This window comes from Papio anubis, chromosome X (genome assembly GCF_008728515.1).
Source record: "Papio anubis isolate 15944 chromosome X, Panubis1.0, whole genome shotgun sequence".
In the NCBI taxonomy this organism is placed as follows: domain Eukaryota; kingdom Metazoa; phylum Chordata; class Mammalia; order Primates; family Cercopithecidae; genus Papio; species Papio anubis.
The window spans coordinates 133,066,836-133,086,445 of NC_044996.1; the positions used below are offsets into that span (position 1 = coordinate 133,066,836).

Consider the following 19,610-nt stretch of genomic DNA (forward strand, 5'->3'; position numbering starts at 1 on the left):
TTTTTTTTTTTTTTTTTTTTTGAGACGGAGTCTCGCTCTGTAGCCCAGGCTGGAGTGCAGTGGCGCGATCTCAGCTCACTGCAAGCTCCGCCTCCCGGGTTCCCGCCATTCTCCTGCCTCAGCCTCCCAAGTAGCTGGGACTACAGGCGCCCACAACCGCGCCCGGCTAATTTTTTGTATTTTTAGTAGAGACGGGGTTTCACCGTGGTCTCGATCTCCTGACCTTGTGATCCGCCCGCCTCGGCCTCCCAAAGTGCTGGGATTACAGGCGTGAGCCACCGCGCCCGGCCTTTTAACTGCTTTTTAATGTCTACTACATGGTGGTAAATAACTTGGTGCACATAATAAAGACTGATTTAAACTACACCAAATGTGAATAAGCAAAGATGTTGAAATAAAAATGAAGTCTTATTGGAATAAGCCCGATCTAACAGACATGAACTCCTATGTTTGTATGTGGAATCAAAACAAATTTCAGAGTGAAAAAGGGCACTACTTTCCAGGCTTCTGTATTTTGTCTAACATTAAAAAACAAAACAAAACTATATCGTGTATACAAAATGTTTATCCATAACACTAGTTGTAAGAAATCTCATTTCTTAATTTTTCTAAATAATGTATCTCTACTTTGAGCCCCTGCCCAACAGGCTGATGGGAAACATATTTTTAGTTATGTCTTGGGACATTTTCCCCCTCGCCCAGGTCATACAAGGTTTTAGGGGATGCTACTCAGCTCTCACCATTCAGAAGGGTCCTGTGGTGGTTAATCCACACCAGCTACTGCAGACTGGCCCACACATTGTCTAAGGATTCCTGGAAAGGGGTTTAAGGGTTCCTGAAAGTCAGCTTGGACCTTTAACATCATAGCTAGGGCCTTTCTTTCCCTGAGCTGCATCTGGGAAAACAGATGAGACTAGTTTCTTTCCTAAAACTCACCTTGTTATCCCTCTATTCACTTCCTCTCACCCAGAGTGGCGGCATGGTGTAAGAGAAAGTACATATACAGATAGACACTGGGTTTACCTCCTGGCTTCATCAAGTATTGCTCAACTGACCTTCAGCAAATTACAGAGCTCACTAGTATAGAATCCTGTACACAGTCAGCACTTGTCTAATCCTGTTTCCTCAACTACAAATCAGTCCAATTACGCCCCTTACAGAGATGTGTGAGGATTTGTTGTATGCTGCCCAGAGGAGGGCTTAATAAATGGTGGCTGCTTTCTTTTTGCTTTATAGAAAAAAATCTGTTCAAGTGTCTCTTTCAGCAGCTTCTGACTGCATGAAAAAACACACTAGCAAAAGGGTGGCAAGGGAGTACAAAATCCTTTTTTTGTATCTTTCTTGTTCAAGGAATCCTTTTCTGCCTCATCCTGCCAAGACCCTTTTGAAGATCCCATTTATAACTAAACTCTACTGCCTTAGTGTTTCATTTATGAACATGGTGGTCTCTGCTAGTACATTATCTGGATTCCTGGTAGGGAGAGAGTAGATCTTGATCATTGCTACTTCCCTGCTCCCTGTTCCGTTGCTTGGGAACAGGGATAAGGACTTGCCTCATTACCACCTCCTCTCGTCTCAACAATCACGTAAATGCGCTACCATTTTGGAACATTCCTACCATTGGGGAACCATTCATCTATAGGAATTTGAAAATTGTATCCTCTTGAGAAAACAGTGAGGTGCATCTTCTACTGTTCATAGTATATTTAAGCTGTAAAGCTTTTATAATGATCATCTCTGATGGTTCTCAATGGAGTGGAGACATCCCTCAATGATTGGGGATCACTACTAGGATTAGCGGATGGGGTCACAGATGTTAAATGTCCTTACATTGAAGGACAGACCTGTACAATGAAGAATGGTCTCTCACAGAATGCCTATAGTCTTCCCTCCCAACCTTTTGGGGGATGAGGACCCTGAAGATGTCACAGGTTCAGGTTGGGAAATCCCTGATCTTGTCTCTCCCAGATGCATGTCTCTTTCAAGCTACTACATCTCTGCATCTTAAGGACAGGAAGGGGATGCAGGGAGACTACATAGCTTGGATGCTGATTCAGTCAGGAGACAGGAGGCTGTTAATCTACAAGTTTACATGTAAATCATGCACATAATGCATAAATACGACTCCACACAAAAGGGCAATAAACACTGCATTTTCCAAGGGAAAATACAGGTTATTGAGTTTAATGTGAAATTAGAGGTTAGTGGGCATAAATGTGGCTCTGATTATGCTGGGTATATGATCTGACACTGGATTAGGCAGCATGGGGGAAGGTTAAATGCAGGTTAATTCCAGAATAGTAATTTGAACAATTTAGCAAATACTTCATTTCATGAATGAAGCCTAAGGTGACATGAAGAGGTTGAGAACCCAGAGGTTAGTATGGAGTGAGGCAGATGGAGATAATATAGTTAACAACACTGATGAAGTGATGGAGATGTTTGAAAAATATGAGGTCAAGGCTAAAATCAATGCATATGGAAAAGCATGAAATGAGCAATGAACCTGCTTCAGGTACAGTGCTGAACAGAAAACCAAACACCACATGTTCTCACTCATAAGTGGGAGTTGAACAATGAGAACACATGGACACAGGGAGGGGAACATCACACACTGGGGCCTGTTGTGGGGTGAGGGGCTAGGGGAGGGATAGCATTAGGAGAAATACCTAATGTAGGTGATGGGTTGATGGGTGCAGCAAGCCACCATGGCACTTGTATACCTATGTAACAAAGCTGCACGTTCTGCACATGTATCCCGGAAGTTAAAGTATAAAGAAGTCTATCAAGTAATTTAGATTTGATTACAAGAATAATAAATTATAGTAATCTTTTTAAAGGTGGGTAGTGTTAAATTCACTTTTATGGCTCTTTCAGCAAACACTTCTTTCTTTCCAATTCCATTATGAGTACAGTGGTAGGCCTGAAGGCTAACATAATTAATAAAACAGAATCTGTGCAGAGACTGGTGATATGCTCAGCCAAACTGCTCCCTGCACTGCCTGGGTGCACAACTACACCATGCTTAGCTTCCTGGGAAGGTAGATCCATCCATATGGCTGGCTTCTTGCCAAAGGAAGGGGAGGAAAAGTGCTGTACACCTCTTTTGTAAAACCCTTTCATGCACCCTTGTATCATCTTCCCCTTCTGCCAGTTTGACAAGGACAAACTGGGAGCTCTGTGTTGAAGATTTAGGAGCCACAAAATAAAGGAAGTCTGGGCTGTTTCTCCGGATTACCCTCTGAAGGAGAGCTGTCTACCAATCAGGAGGACCCATTATGGACTTTTGTGATTGACAAACTCCTATTGTGACGGAAACTCTGTATAGTTTTGGGTTTGTTACAAGATAGTTAGAGCTACCCTAATATTGGCCATTATCATTAGGAAACACACAGAATTGTGACAAAGAAAGGCAAGTTTGCAAATAGTGATAACATTGTGTTGTATAGATTATTATGAAGGTGTAAATCCCTTTCAGTGGGTAAAAATATGAGTGCAAGCCACCCTGGTGGGTGGATTACAAAGGGTCATGGGAGCCATCATGAAAGTCTGTAATGTTTATCATTTGTTTGTTTGCTTATTATTTTTCCTATGTGTCCACTTTCCGAAAAGGATTTTAGGTGGCTAAAGAGTTCATAATATTTGCTTTATTGTCATTATTATTTCTAGCTAAAAGCCTCTGCTTCATTTCTCTGCCTCTATACACTCTTATCTTCAGGTTGGTCTCTTTAAGCTTCGTTGGTTCAGGTCAAAAGGCAACAAACAAGGCCTGTGGGCTAAATTTGCCCTCTCCCTATCCCCATTTCTGTAAATAACATTTTATTGGAATAGAGCCACAATCATTTGTTTATGTATTAATATCATCAATGGCTGCTTTTGCACTACAATGGAAGCATTAAGTTGTGACAGAGACCTTATGGCCTGCAAAGCATAAAATATTTACCATTTGGGCCTTTTTAGAGAAAAGTTGGTTCATCCCTGATTTGGGTCATTCCTAACCTAATCTCAACCCAAGCAGGGCACATGCCAATGGTCCCTGAATTTCTACACATCCCCTTCATTCATATATGACAGAACATTGAAGTCACTCTGGTTCCTGTCACCATGTTGTCACATTGCTGCACACCTATGTGTCCCCAAAGTCAAGTTCACTGCCAAACTCTCAGTTTCAGTGCCCCAAGGCTGAGTCTAGGTACGTTTACAAACCCTGAGTCTTAGCGCTTTTTAACCACTTTTCAAGTTATCTTCATCCTTGAAAGTCTTGAATTTCTACCCAGATTCTTCTCTTTGGTTTTGATTGGCTTGTGCTCCAATCCCCTACCCTGCAATTTCCAGAGCAGTAATGACAGCATCTGACACAATGACCTAACTTACTACAGGCCACAAAGTGCTTCATGTACATAATCTCCTTCAATCCTGAGACGAAGGCTTAGAAGTACAAATTCTTAGCCACATTTATAGACTAGGAGACTAAGACCCTGAGACTTAAGCAATTTGCTCATGATCATTCAGCTATAGTGATGCCGCTGGTAATAACCTTGAGGGCAATGATAATTCAAATTTATTAAGAGCTGACTATGTGCTCTGCTCTTAATATCTGCTAAGAGCTTTACTTACTGTGTTTTATCTAATTCTTCCAACAATTGTATAAGATAGGTCTTCATGTTACAAGTGAGGAAACTGAGGATTATATAAATTAAGTTCCTTGTGCAGGTCACAAACAGCTAATACATTATAGAGGTAGAACCTGAACTCAGATTTTTCTGACTTCTATCCCCCGTGTCTTTTCATTGGGTAGCAGGACAACATTTTGAAATGGTCACCAAAGTTTCCCTCCCACCCCCATACCCTTCGTTCCTTTACTCTGCTCCAGCAACTCTATTTCTTTGCTCATTTGGTCAGCCAGATCATATAACACTCATTACTTCAGGAAAGGATTATTATAGAAGAAAGTAAAGAAATATCTAGGTTTAAGAAACTAAGGGTAAAAGCTGTAAGCTAGGATGCTGACATGGCTTGGCTATGTCCCCATCCAAATCTCATCTTGAATTGTAGCTCCCATAATTCCCATGTGTTGTGGGAGGGACCTGCTGGAAAATAATTGAATCATGAGGGCAGTTTCCCCCATACTGTTCTTGTGGTACTAAATAAGTCTCATGAGATCTAGTGGTTTTATAAGAGGTTTCCCCTTTTGCTTTGCTCTCATTGTCCCTTGTGCTGCTATGTAAGATGTACCTTTCACCTTCCGCCTTCTGCCATGATTGTGAGGCCTCCCCAGCCACGTGGAACTGTGAGTCCATTAAACCTCTTTTTCTTTATAAACTGCCCAGTCTCAGGTATGTCTTTATTAGCAGCACGAAGACAGACTAATACAGATGGGTATTACATAAACCAGAGTAAAGCTTACTCCTCCCCAGAATGGGGATTAGTCTGAGGATGGGGAAAATGGGGTGAACCACAGCACAAGCAAAGGTCCCAGACTTATAGTTGTCTGTGAAAGGGCAGGCATGCTCCCTGTCTTTTCAGAAGCCGATTCTCCAGGAAGAACCAACCGGGAACCCCCAGACAGTCTTGAAGAATTAAAGTGTACAGCAACCTGTGCCTTCTTTTCTAGTCAGAATCCTGGGAAGGTGACAAGATTCTGGAGGAAACTAGCCCCAGAGACTATTCTATGTCCCATAATGGCTCAGGAGTGGCAAGTGCATGCAAGATGACAGAGAAGTGGCTAAGGGAGGGTTGACAATGGTGAACAAGGGGTGACATGTCGGCTTCCTTTCTAGGTGAGTAGTCAAAGACAGACCAGATGGGTACAAATATATCTCAGCAAGTTCTGGTAAGATGGATGATATGACTGAGGAGTGGATAAACTTCACATCTCCCAATGCCTCCTCTCATTAAAACAACCCTCTACAGGTTGACTCAGCTCTACGGAAAACAGGATGAACTGATCATACACTGGAATATGGATTTGAAATAAATATTAGATTATTATAGATAATATATAGATAATGTTACACTTCTCTCACATCTGAGTGTGTGGCCTGAGATTCTTGCCCACCAAACCCACCCATTGTGTTACCTGTAAAAATAGATTTCGCTGTAAGCTCCTACAGCTCTCCATTCTCTCTAGGGGATAAGGTTTATACTTTGATACTGGGCATGTTCTCACCACAGGGAAAATACACAGCCTCACCAAGATGATTTTTTTGGTCTTTTCATCTACTTATAGAAAAGGCAGTCACTTGCAAATTTGTAGTTCCAAAGGATGAACAGAACATGGCACTGGTTCAATAATTATCTCCTTCCATTTTTTTTTTAATAGAAGTAAGATGTTAAGACATTCAGTAGTGTCAACCATATGAGATCATTGAAAACATGCCCTAATTTAAAATTTATTCTGATTCTTCAATCTTTAACATTCATTTTCCATACATGAGTTGCATAAAAGCATCTAGAGTAGTGAAGAGACTTAATAAGTGAGTGGGACATGGTCATTGACAAAATCTAAGGACATTAAGATAATCTGGGTGAAGTCATTTTTCTTATTAATTTCCATCATTATATATCATTATAGCTTTTATGAACTATGCTCCCAAATCCCTTTTTCTACTTTAGCCTTGTTATAATGTTTTCCCATACTTTCCATTGTCTAGAATCACCAACCTCTTTCTCCTCAGGCTCTGTAATTTGCAATTATCAGAAAACGTGTACGCTGCAAGTATGTATGAGGTGAGATTACAATTTGTAGTGTCAGCATACCATAGGGCTGTTTCTTTTGTGTTTTCACTGGAGTTGCTTGCTGGTCTTAATATAATAAGGGCCTTATTATATTATACATCATTGTGCATATTTTATGTGTCAGATGCTTGGTAGATATTCTTTGCTTTGTTGTTATTATTATTTTTATTATTTTTTGAGATGAAGTCTTACTCTGTCACCCAAGCTGGAGTGCAATGGCTTGATCTCAGCTCACTAAAACCTCCACGTCCTGGGTTCAAGCGATTCTCCTGCCTCAGCCTCAAAGTAGCTGGGACTACAGACATGCGCCACCATGCCCGGCTAATTTTTGTATTTTTAGTACAGACGAGGTTTCACTATGTTGGCCAGGCTGGTCTGGAACTCCTGACCTCAGATGATCCACCCACCTTGGCCTCCCAAAGTGCTGGGATTACAGGCATGAGCCACTGTGCCCGGCTCTGCTTTGCTATTTTACTAAGCAGCATCATGGTGCACCTAAGCCCAGCTAACATTAGGCAGGAAGATTACCTTTCTAATGTACTCTTCTGCAGACAGAATGCCCCTGGAACATGATCTGTTTTGACTTTCCATTTTAATTCTGATGAGGAGGGACTGATGAAAAGACAGGTGTGCTAGGATCTAATTTTTGGATGGATCCCTTCTAAATAGCCTATTTTGCTCTGAATCATCTTGCCAATCTCCCATTGACTGCAATAAGCAGGTACTCCTGAGAACTCCCTACTAAAATCAAGGCAACTGCTTAGCAGTCCTGGGATAGGAGACAGACTACTTGTGTATAATCCAAAAATGGAGTGTGTCTGTGGGGCATACAAGATAAGACTCAGGTTCTAAAGCCCAGTTACAGCTCTGTCATTTGCTGGGCCCACCAAATAAGAAAAACTTAATGTGCCACATGGTTAGACTTGGCCTGCTTTGGACCACTAGGTCCTGGTTTGTAGGGTTTCTGCTGAGAAATCTGCTGATAGTTGCATTGGCTCTCCTTTTAATATGACGTGTTTCTAGTTTCTTGCTGCTTTCAGAATTTTTTCTTTGTCTTTGATTTTTGGTAGTTTGATTAATATATGTCTTGGTGTACTCCTCTTTGGATTGATTTTTTTTTTTTTTGGAGACAGGATCTCACTCTGTCACCCAGGCTATGCAGTAGTGCTACCATAGCTCACTGCAGCCTCAACTCCTGGGCTCAAGTGATTCTCCTGCCTCAGCTTCTCGAGTAGCTGGAACTACAGGCATGTACCACCATGCCTAGCTAAGTTTTAAATTCTTTTTGTAGAGACCAGATCTCACTACGTTGACCAGGCTGATCTTAAATTCTTGGCCTCAAGTGATCCTCCTACTTTGGCCTCCCAAAATGCTGGGATTACAGGTGTGAGTCACCATGACCAGCCTTTGGATTAAATTTGATTTGGAAATCCATATGCTCCCTGTATCTAAGTGTTGCTATCTATCCCCAGATTAGAAAAGTTTTCCACTATTATTATTTTTTAATAAACTTTTTTGTTGATACATAAGAGATGTATGTATTTTGGGGGTGCATATAATATTTTGATATATTCATATAATGTATAATGATCAAATCAGGGTAATTGGGATATCTATCATCTTAAACATTTAACTTTTCTTTATACTAGGAGCACTTGAATAATTCTCTTTTAGCTATTTTGAAATATACAATAGATTACTGTTAACTGTAGTTATTCTACTGATCTATAAAACACTAGGTCTTATTTATTCTTCTAACTGTATTTTTGTATCCATTAATCAACTTCTCTTTATCCCTCCCTCCCCTGCACCCTTCTCACCCACTAGTAACTATCAATGTACTCTCTATCTTCCTGAGATCCAGTTTTTTAGCTCCCACATATGAATAAAAACATGCAATATTTGTTTTTCTGTGTCTGGCTTATTTCACTTAACATAATGACCTGGAGTTTTATCCACGTTGCTGCAAATAAAGGATTTATTTTTTATTGCTGAATAATATTCCACTGTGTATATATACTACATTCATTTCCTTTATCCATTCATCCATTGATGAACACTTAGGTTGATTCCATATTTTGGCTACTGTGAATAGTGCTGCAATAAACATGAGAGTGCAGATATCTCTTTGATATATTGATTTCCTTTATTTTGAATATATATCTAGTAGTGATATTGCTGGATAATATGGTAGTTCTATTTTTAGTTTTTTGAGGAACCTCCATATTGTGTTCCCTAGTAGCTGTACTAATTTACATTCCCACCAACAGTGATGGTATGAGGGTTCCTCTTTCTCAACATCCTCTCCAGCATTTGTTATTGCCTATCTTTGGTGGGATTGTAAACTAGTTCAACCATTATGGAAAACAGTATGGCGATTCCTCAAGGATCTAGAACTAGATGTACCATATGACCCAGCCATCCCATTACTGGGTATATACCCAAAGGATTATAAATCATGCTGCTATAAAGACACATGCGCACGTATGTTTATTGCCTTTTATTCATAATAGCAAAGACTTGGAATCAACCCAAATGTCCATGTGACAAAGATTGGATTAAGAAAATGTGGCACATATACACCATGGATACTATACGTATAAAAAAGGATGAGTTTGTGTCAGCACAGAGGGACATGGATGCAGCTGGAATCCATCATTCTTATAAACTATCCACCAAGGAGACAGAAAACCAAACACATGTTTCTCACTCATGGGGTGGGAACTGAACAATGAGATCACTTGGACTGGGAAGGAACATCACACACGGGGCCTATCGTAGGGAGGGAGGGAGGTGCATTGGGAGTTATACCTGATGTAAATAGCCCGAGTTGATGATTGCAGCACACCAACAAAGGCACAAGTATACATATGTAACAAACTGCCATGTTATGCACATGTACCCTACAACACAGTATAATAATAATAAATAAATTAAAAAAAAAAAAAAAAAAGTCATTTTAACTCTTGGTGAGATGATATCTCATTGTAGTTCTGATTTAATATTTCTCTAGTGATTAGTGATGTGAACATTTTTTTATATACCTGTTGGTCATTTCTGTCTTCTTTTGATAAATGTCTATTCAGATCTTTTGCCCACTTTTAATTGGATTATTCTTTTTTTTCCTATTTAGCTGTTTGTGTTCCTTATATATTATTATTATTATTAATCCCTTGTCAGATGAATAGTTTGCAAATATTTTCTCCCATCTTATGAGTTGTCTTTTTACCTTGTTGATTGTTTCCTTTGCTGTGCAGAAGCTGTTAGCTTGATGTAATCTCATTTGTCAGCCATTATTTTTAAAGATATTCTATCTGGCCCCTTTTCCCTTTCTTCTCCTTCTGCAATTCCTATTATACAAAGGTTTGAGTATTGTCAAACTAACTATTGAACAAACTATTGTTTGACTATTATTATTTTGTTAATTGTTTTCAGGGTGTTTTGTAGTGCCTTTGTCACTTCCTTCCTCTCTTGCTGTATTCTCCTATGATTTGTTAATATTTTGTAATGATATATTTTGATTCCTTTCTCTTTATCTTTTGTGTATCTACTAATAGTTTTTTTATTCCTTTCTCTTTATCTTTTGTGTATCTACTAATAGTTTTTCCTTTGTGGTTACCACGAGGCTTACATAAAACACCTTATAGTTATAATAGTTAATTTTAAGCTGATAACAACCTAAATTCAATTGTATACAAAATTCTACACTTTTAATTTTCCCTCCCTCCAAATTATATGTTATTGATGTAACACTTTACATATTGCATTTTCATTAACAAGTTGTAGCTGTAGTTATTTTTTAATACTTTTGTCTTTTAACTTTCATACTATAGTTAAAAGTGATTTATACACTACCATTACAGTATTAGAGTACTCTGAATTTAACTATGTAGTTCCTTTACCAGTGAGATTTATACTTTCATGCTTTCAGGTAGTTACTTAGCATCCTTTCATGTCAACTCGAAGAACTCCCTGTAGCATTTCTTCTAAGGTAGATATACTGGTAATGAACTCCCTCAGCTTTTGTTTGTCTAGGAGTATCTTTCCCTCTCTTTCATTTCTGAAGGACAGCTTTGCTGGGTATAGTATTCTTTTTTTGAGATGAGATCTCATTGTATTGCCCAGGCTGGTCTTAAACTCCTGGGTTCAAGTGATCCTGTAGCCGCAGCCTCCCAAATAGTTGAGACTACAGATGGGTGCCACTGCCCCTGGCTAACTATTCTTGGTTGGCAGTTCTTCCTAGCATTTTGAATATATCATCCACTTCTGGCCTGCAAGGTTTCTGATGAGCAATCCACTGATAGTTTTATAAGGCTTTTCTTGTATGTGACAAGTTGCTTTTCTCTTGCTGCTTTCAATATTTTATGTCTGTGTTTGGTTTTTGACAATTTGGTTATAATATATCTTAGAGTAGTCTTTGGATTGATTCTGCTTGAGATTCTTTGATTTGTATAAATCCGGATGTTCATATCCCTTCCAAGATTTAGGACATTTCAGCCATTATTTCTTTAAATAAGCTTTTTTCCCTTTTTTCCTTTTCTCCTTCTAATATTCCCATAATGCATATATTCATTCAATTGATGGTATCTCATAGGTCCTGTATGCTTCCTTTACTCTTTTTTATTCTTTTTACTCTGTGTTCCTCTAACTGGGTAATTTCAAATAGCCTATCTTTGCATTCATTGATTCTTCTGCATAATTGAGTCTGCTGTTGAAGTTATTAAAATGTTCATTTTGTCATTGTATTCTTTAGCTCTAGGATTTCTGTTTGGTTCTTTTTATGGTTCTCCTCTCTTTTCCTTTCATTTCCTTTCATTTCCTTTCCTTTCCTTTCCTTTCCTTTCCTTTCCTTTCCTTTCCTTTCCTTTCCTTTCCTCTCCTCTCCTCTCCTCTCCTCTCCTCTCCTCTCCTCTCCTCTCCTCTCTCTCTCTTTCTTTCTTTCTTCCCTCCCTTCCTTCCTTCCTCCCTTCCTTCCTTCCTTCCTTCCTTCCTTCCTTCCTTCCTTCCTTCCTTCCTCCTTCCTTCCTTCCTTTCTTTTCTTTTCTTTCTTTTCTTTCTTCTTTTTCCCTTCCCTTCCCTTCCCTTCCCTTCCCTTCCTTTCCCTTTTCCTTTCTTTTCTCTTTTCTTTTTTTGAAACAGGGTCTGGCTATGTTGCCCAGGCTACAGTGCAGTGGTGTGATCTTGGCTCACTGTAACCTCTGCCTCCTGGGCTCAAGTCATCCTCCCACTTCAGCCTCCCAAGTTGCTGGGACTATGGGTGCAGGCCACCACATCTGGCTAATTTTTGTAGAGACAGGGCTTTGCCATGTTGGCCAGGCTGGTCTTGAACTCTTGGGCTCAAGCCATCTGCCCACCTTGGCCTCCTAAAGTGCTGGAATTACAAGCGTAAATCACCGCACCTGACCTTTATTTCTTTATTAAACTGTTTATTTTGTTTATGTATTGCTTTTTGTTTTTGCTTAGTGGTCTGTGTTCTCTTGTATCCCACTGAGCTTCATTAAGGTGATTATTTTGTATTATTTTTCATGTAATTTATATATCTCAAATGATATATCTTAGGGGCTGCTTATTGAAGCCTCAATAGTTTCCTTTTGTGGTATCATGTTTGCTTGATTCTTCATGATTCATGTAGCCTTGAGTTGGTATCTGTGCATTTGAGGGGGCAAACATCTCTTTCAGTCGTTTTTTGGTTGTTGTTGTTTTGCTTTGTTTTCTTTTCTTTTTTTGAGACGGAGTCTTGCTCTGTTGCCTAGGCTGGAGTCCAGTGGTATGATCTCGGCTTTACAACCTCTGCCTCCTGGGTTCAAGCGATTCTACCACCTCAGCCTCCGGCGTAGCTGGGACTACAGGCACACAACACCACAGCAGGCTATTTTCTTTTTTCTTTTTTAAAATTTTTTTTTGTATTTTTAGTAGAGACTGGGTGTCACCATGTTGACCAGCTAATCTCAAACTCCTAACCTCAAGTCATCCACCTGCCTTGGCCTCCCAAAGTACTGGGATTATAAACGTGAGTCACTGCACCAGGCCCTCTTCCAGTCTTTGTAGGCTGGTCTTTATAGACTGGTTTCAGCAGGTAAAGACCTTCTCTTGTTGATTGATGAGATTGCCTCTGCAATTGCAGTGGAGCTAGATCATGTGACTACTGCTATATTTGCAATGGGGTCTGCTAGATTTCCAGTTTTTACAGACTGGTCTTTATAGACTGGTTTCAGCAGGTAAAAGCCTTCTCTTGTTGACTGATGAGATTGCCTCTGCAATTATAGTAGGGCTAGATCATGTGACTACTGCTAAATCTGCAATGGGGTCTTACAATGGGGGGTAGGCCTGTTTCCAGAGCCTTGGGAGAGCATGGATCCTATCTAATCTCTGAGCAGACTGGAATGCTTCTAGGATCTTCATTAATTGGGCTGATGTTGGGACAAGGTTCTACAGATCATGGGCCTGTTACTAGGTACACAGATCATTGTGGGAGGGTTATTGCTGGACCATTGGGTGGGTTTCTGAGTAAGCATAACTGGTCCTGGACTGTGATTGCGAGAGGCTGGAAATGAGTCACAGGGCTACTTCGGGGTCCACAGTCAAGATCAAGATCCACAGGCCTGCTTCTGGGAACACAGATGGACATGCCTCCTCATGGTTTCCTGGGTGGGAAGGACTGTGGCTGTGCAGGGCTGGAGCTGGATCACAGTGTTGCTTTAAGATCTGTAGTTGGATCAAGGCTGGCAGGCCTGCCTGTGGTGGCACAAATGGGCATGCCACTCTGCAGGTCCCTAGGTGGAGTCGGGGAGGCAGGACTGCTCCTGAATACCAGATGAGAGTGGCTGGAATTGAGTTTCAGGGCTGTTTCAGGATCTGCAGTTAGATCAAGGTTGGTAAGTCTGCCTCTAGGGCACAGAGGAGCCTGTCTCCTGGGTCCCTGGGCAGGCAGGACCACTCCCTGACCATGGCTGAGAGGAGCTAGAGACAGGTTATGGGGCCACTTCAGGATCCACATTCAGATGGAGGTCAGTAGGCCTGCCTGAGGGGACACAAATGAATATATATCCCAGAGGGTCCCTGCATGGGCATGACTGCTCCTGGATTATGGCTGAGAGAGGCTGGAGCTGAATTATGGGGCTGTTTCAAAATCTGTGGAACTAAGTTCATTAGGCCTACCTCTGGGGGTATGAACTGGCCTGTTTCCCAGCAGGTCCCAGGACAGGTGGGACTGCTCACAGACAATGGCTGAGAGAGGCTGGAGCTTGGTCACAAGCCACTTCAGGGTCCACAACTGGGGCCAAGGTTAGCAGATCTGTTACCCAAGGCCTAGGTAGGTATGACTCTTCCCGGGTCCCTTAATGGATAATGCCAGTAGTAGGACCAAGGCCAAACCGGGCTGTAGCCAACTCCATGGGGGGATGTGGTTGTTTCTGAGTCTGTATTTGGGATCATAGTCAGTGAGTCTGCCACCAAGGCCTGGGTGTGTCTGCCTTCTCAAAATGGCCTTCCTCAGTCTTAGGCTCCACCAGGGTTTAGTGACCTATTTGGATTCCAAAGCTCCCACAAAGCCACTTTTGTCCACAGGTGGCTGCCAAATTATAGTTGCTGTGGGGGATACCAGTGGGGGACCTCATTTTGCTACCTTGTTAATGCCACTCCCCTATCATTTATTCTTATTTCTTATTACAGTTACTTTCTTATTGAAAGAACACTACTGCTACCTAGGAAAGTTCTCCAATTCCCAGGGTATTAGTATAGAAGGGGTGACATGTCTGACAGATGTGAGCAACCCTCTGTAGATAAATAGCCATAGCTATAACACTGCTCATCAATTAGATCAGCATGAATAATCAACATAAGTAGTGGGAGAAGGCAGATGGAGGAATAGTTAGCTGCCCTATTACAGATGTTGGGATAAAGGGGAATTAGTCTCCAGTTTGACCATTGTACCTTCTTATTATAGGATGGGCAATTTTCCACTTCAACTGCTTTGATAGAAAAGGATAAGATCAAGTTGTTTATATGCTTGACTCTTCAATGTTAGCATCTGGTACTGAGGAAGTGGGAGAAGGGGAGGAAGGGACTCAGCATTCTCAGAGTCTGCTGCCCTGGCGCTAAAACTGGGACTAACTTTAGGGAGTCAAAAACCATTCTAATATTGTACGCAGAACTTTGTATACACGTGGGTTTTTCTGGATGGGGGAAAAGTCTATGGCATTTATCAGGTTCCCAATTGCATCTCTAATCCAAAAAGTCTAGTGCACCCATTCTAACAGGAGCCAGTAGATTTATATTGCTGCCTTGAAGGACCAAATTTTGAGGTGGTGATTCAGGACAGCCACGTAGGCAATGGATTTTTTTAATATCTGCAGGTTGGAAAGTGAGTGTCCATCAAGAAGGTCTGGGGTTTCTAGAGTCAAAGGAAAGATCTATTTTACAACTCCCTTCTCATGCATAAACCTGCCCTTCCACTTCGCATTGATGGCTACTCTTTACCACCATCAATAATACCCCTTAACACACCATCCATCTCCACCAAACATTCCTACCAAATACTAACCTCGCCAACAGCCTTGTCCAGTCATAAATATAGGGAAATCAATTAGAATTCTTCTCCTTGAGGGCAAGAATCATGCCTATGTATCTATACATGCTCATTGCCTTATATGATGTCTGTTAATCCTCAATAATTCCTTGTTGAAGTCAAACGAATTTAATTGTGCTGGCTAGCCATGGGAGTGGGAAGGCAAGGCACAATTCATAATGTTTCTATGGGCAATAATACTCCTTACTTTTTAGAAATAAAATTTTGGAGACTGCTTTCAGTTAATTAGTCTAATTGTGAAAAGAAAATTATCCTTAGATACTTTTAAAGAAGAAAGATATGGTAATTTGTAAAGGGCATGGATTCTTCAAAGATTTTCATCCTCAAACACCATTATACAGTCTGAGTTAGAGTTAACAACTTAGAAGACCATGAAGTGAACAGAACTCATCTAATTTCGGTGCAGCAATTATAGCTTTTTTGAGACTACATGAAAAAACCAAAATGTTGTTAGTATATCAGTAAATTGGTCTCTGCGAAACTCTTTCATTTTCTCAAGAAAAAATAATTTTCTATAATAGAGTAACCAAATGATCAGAAAAATAATCCACCAAGAAACACAAATGGATCTGGGAACAAAAAATGATCCATGAACACATGCTGCAATGGGGGAAAAGGAACAAAACAAGACTACACCACTAAAGCAAGCAAATGGATGCCGATTTTTAAAGAGAGAATTTTATAGTGTTATCAAAATGATGAGTGTTTTTCCAAATTTCCTTAGTGGCTAAGAAAATGGGATTTTTTTTATTATACAGAAAGGGAATTTGTCTTGTGTAAGATATAGACCTTAAAACATATATCAGCTGAGGAGGCCAGTAAAAAGGGGATTTTCTACAAGAGTTAAATGTTTAGGTTAGTACACATTATGGCAGACAGATGACTAAACTTATGGGAAGGCACAGGAATATTTTGTAATGTGTGATCATTTTCATTAGAAAGACATACATTATTTTAACATTGTGGTTTAGTGAGAGTGAAAAGGTTGTGAGCCAGATAGTTTCTGTTGCAACTACTCAACTCTGTTGTAGCAGGAAAGCAGACATAGATAAAACACAAATGAGCAAACATGGCTAAACCCACTAAAATACTTATGGATACTAAAATCTGAATTTTATATGATTTCCATGTGTCACAAAATACATTTTTCAACTTTTAAAAAATGGTTTAAAAAACCTACCTTTCTTAGCTGATGGACTTTGCAAAGACACATGGCAGGCTGGATTTGAACTTGGAGCTGTTTGCCATCCTCTCTTTTAACTGGCTTATTTTATTACATGTAAAGTTCTATAGAGAGTGCTTTGTTTACAGATATGCCATTTTCTTCTATAAGCATTAAACCAGAAAGAAAATATCTTTCTTGGAAATAATCTTTCTAAATATCCCTGGAACAATTGCTAGGAAATGATCACACTTTCAGATAGGTTTTTCTCTGTCACTGTCCTGCAGCAGGCAATTAAGTCACAGCCAACCTAAACACAGATATTTTATTTCTTCTATCATCCTCCAGGCACAAAAATCAATAGGACTAATCACAGAGGTGTGCACCTAGGGGAAAACAAAATGTCTATGCAACTTCTGCCATCAAGCCCAAACATGGCATTCCAGAAGGCTCAGAGCCTATCTAGATGAGGTATGCCCCTGCTGACACCCACACGCATCTCAAGAGAGAAGTTATTCCAAATGAACACTGCAGCTCCTTACCAAGGGCTCTTACATACAGATTCTTTCCGTATTCTGGCTCCCCTTGTCCATAGAAATATTGGAGACGTTCCCAGGTCTTGTTCCTGATGCATAGTGAATATGTCACAAGTCTCAGTGTCTGCTCCCGTGTAAGACCATTCTTTGGAGACCTGGATGCCCCAGGAGTACAAGTATGACTTTTCTAGCCATCTGGGAAGACTCCATTAAGCCCAGACTGAAGAAGAGTGACTGTCTTAGTCTGTTTGAGCTGCTACAACAAAATACCTTAGACTGAATAATTTATAAATAATTGAAATGTATTTCTCACAGTTCTGGAGGCAGTGAAGTCCAAGATCTTCCAGAAGATTTGGTGTTTGGTAAAGGCCTCATTCCTCAAAGACAGTACTTTGTCACTGTGTCTTTACATGGGAGAAGGAGCAAGGCAATTCTCTTCAAATTTTTATAAGGATACTAATCCCATTCATGATGCAGAGACCTCATGACTTAATCACTTTCCTAAAGGCCTCACCTATTAATACAATCACATTAGGTATTAGGTTGCAATATATAAATTTTGAGGGGACACTAACATTCAGACCATAGCAGTGACCAACCATTCCAGAGTTTCCCTGGGACATGGGCCTTTTAAATGCTAAAACTGAGATGGTTGCTTACACTAAATGTAAGTGCCTTCTCTTTCTATTTCTCTTTTTGCTTCTCTCCCAGTTCTTCCAAGACTGCTTGACCCTCCAGAACCTCTTTGTGAAGCAAAAGCTGAACTAGGCTTGAGAAAGAGACTTTCTCTGAAAGACCCCAGAAATACTCCACTTAATGCCTTTTCCAAAGTACAGATTTATTAGGTTGGTGCGAAAATAATTGAAATTTTTGCCATTACTTTCAATGGCAAAAACAGCAATTACTTTCGCACCAACCTAACACTTTCTGTAATGAGTAAGCATAAATGTTAGGAAATCCCCTCTTGAGTGAAAAGAGTTCTGGTAACCTTAGCTTTGGCTTCAATCTTGGTTGAAAATACGAGTTTATAAAAGACAAATGTCATGTCTCCTTATTCGTCAACACTCCTATAGCATGAATGGATACATTCACACGATAGGTCCAGCTTCTTCATTTGAAAAACTTCTAAAGATCTCTTTTCCCCTAAATTCACTAAGGAAGTATAACTCCAGTGGGCTTCTAAGGGGATTCTTGACCAATAGTTTTAACATAACACAAAATACATTTTCTGGTGCCCCATTAAGAATATCACATAACAAACTACTTACATCTACAATAAAACTAAACCAATAAACCACGTGTATTTTGTAAACTCTTAGCTTTGACCTAATTATCCTATTGCCATAGTTGATAATCTCAAAATTCAGTAATGAAGAACTTAGTCAAATATGAAGTATCAGTGAACTGTGTTTGTATATCCATGGGATTATGTATATAAAATTACTCATCACTTACGCTGAATTCAGGTATTGTGTTTTGATCTCCCTGATTACGAAAAATCAATGTGTTAGTAATTCTGGAAGGAAAAAATGAACCTTTGGATATAGGAGTCATAAAAATGTTAAACTGAGGCATTTGTGCCTTCAATGTTAACAGAGAGTGGACAATTAGGAGTTTTGTGTTTATGGAGCATGTGTTTTGATATTACAGGTCAGTGTCAGCAGCATTTTCAATCGTGTGGATGTGTTGCTTGTGTTTCTGTCCTAAATTGTCCCACAGGAGGCTCTTCCTCTGCTAGTTGAGACCTCAGAGCTATGTAGCAGCCTTCAAGGCAGAACAGGACACAGGTGAATGAGTCACCCACCTGACCAGATCAATGACCCGCTCTCTGGGTGCAGCGCTGACCGGTTCATCATTAATCATTACAATCTGATCTCCCGGGATCAGCTTGCCTTCAGAGGGGCCACCTGGAGATAAATGAGAATGAAGCACAGGTGAGAAGACCATTGGCAACCTATCCCAAGCCCCCTCTCCTGATCACGATTCACTGTGAGCAAATGGTGCTATCAGCAAAACCGAAACCCAACCACACTTGGGTATTCTTTGGACAATTCTGAGGCCCAGGCTGTACCCTGACCAATTAAATCAGAATCTTTCAGGATGGGACCCAGGCATCCACATTTTTCTAAAACTTTACAAGCAAGGTCGAGACTCAGCCTAGCAGCACTTCTCACACTTTATGGTGGATCACCTGGGAATCCTGTTACCATGCCGAGACTCAGCCTAGCAGCACTTCTCACACTTTATGGTGGATCACCTGGGAATCCTGTTACCATGCAGGGGTACAGGGTGAGATAATGCATTTCTCACAAGCTCCCAGGTGCTGCTGATGCTGCTGGTCAACAGGCCATTTTGTGTGTGTATGTGTGGTGAGGCCCCTAGAAGGAGCTAGTCTCTCAACAGGTAGCCAATCAGTTGTGTTGATACCCTGTGGCCAAAGCTGCAACAATTCCGCACAGCTGGATTCAAACAAAGGTGCATTTATGTACTTATTACAAGTAGGGAGACAGCATACTGTGGAGAATCGTAAGATATCTCAGTAAGAGGGTGTTCAGATGTGAGGGTGATCTGGCTGTGACATCTGTCA

The 19,610-nt window shown here is 40.5% G+C and overlaps 1 protein-coding gene across 2 annotated transcripts in view; it reads right to left on the reverse strand.

The window, feature by feature from the left end:
* Positions 1-12,560: 12,560 nt before the first annotated feature.
* The window catches only part of LOC116271976 (FERM and PDZ domain-containing protein 4-like), a 488,004-nt gene continuing 480,954 nt past the window's right edge, over positions 12,561-19,610 (reverse strand). For both annotated transcript variants that reach the window (XM_031660763.1, XM_031660762.1), the window contains exon 4: positions 12,561-18,930. In XM_031660763.1, the coding sequence (XP_031516623.1) occupies positions 18,776-18,930 (155 nt within the window). In that variant the 3' untranslated portion in view covers positions 12,561-18,775. The remainder of the gene's footprint in view (positions 18,931-19,610) is intronic.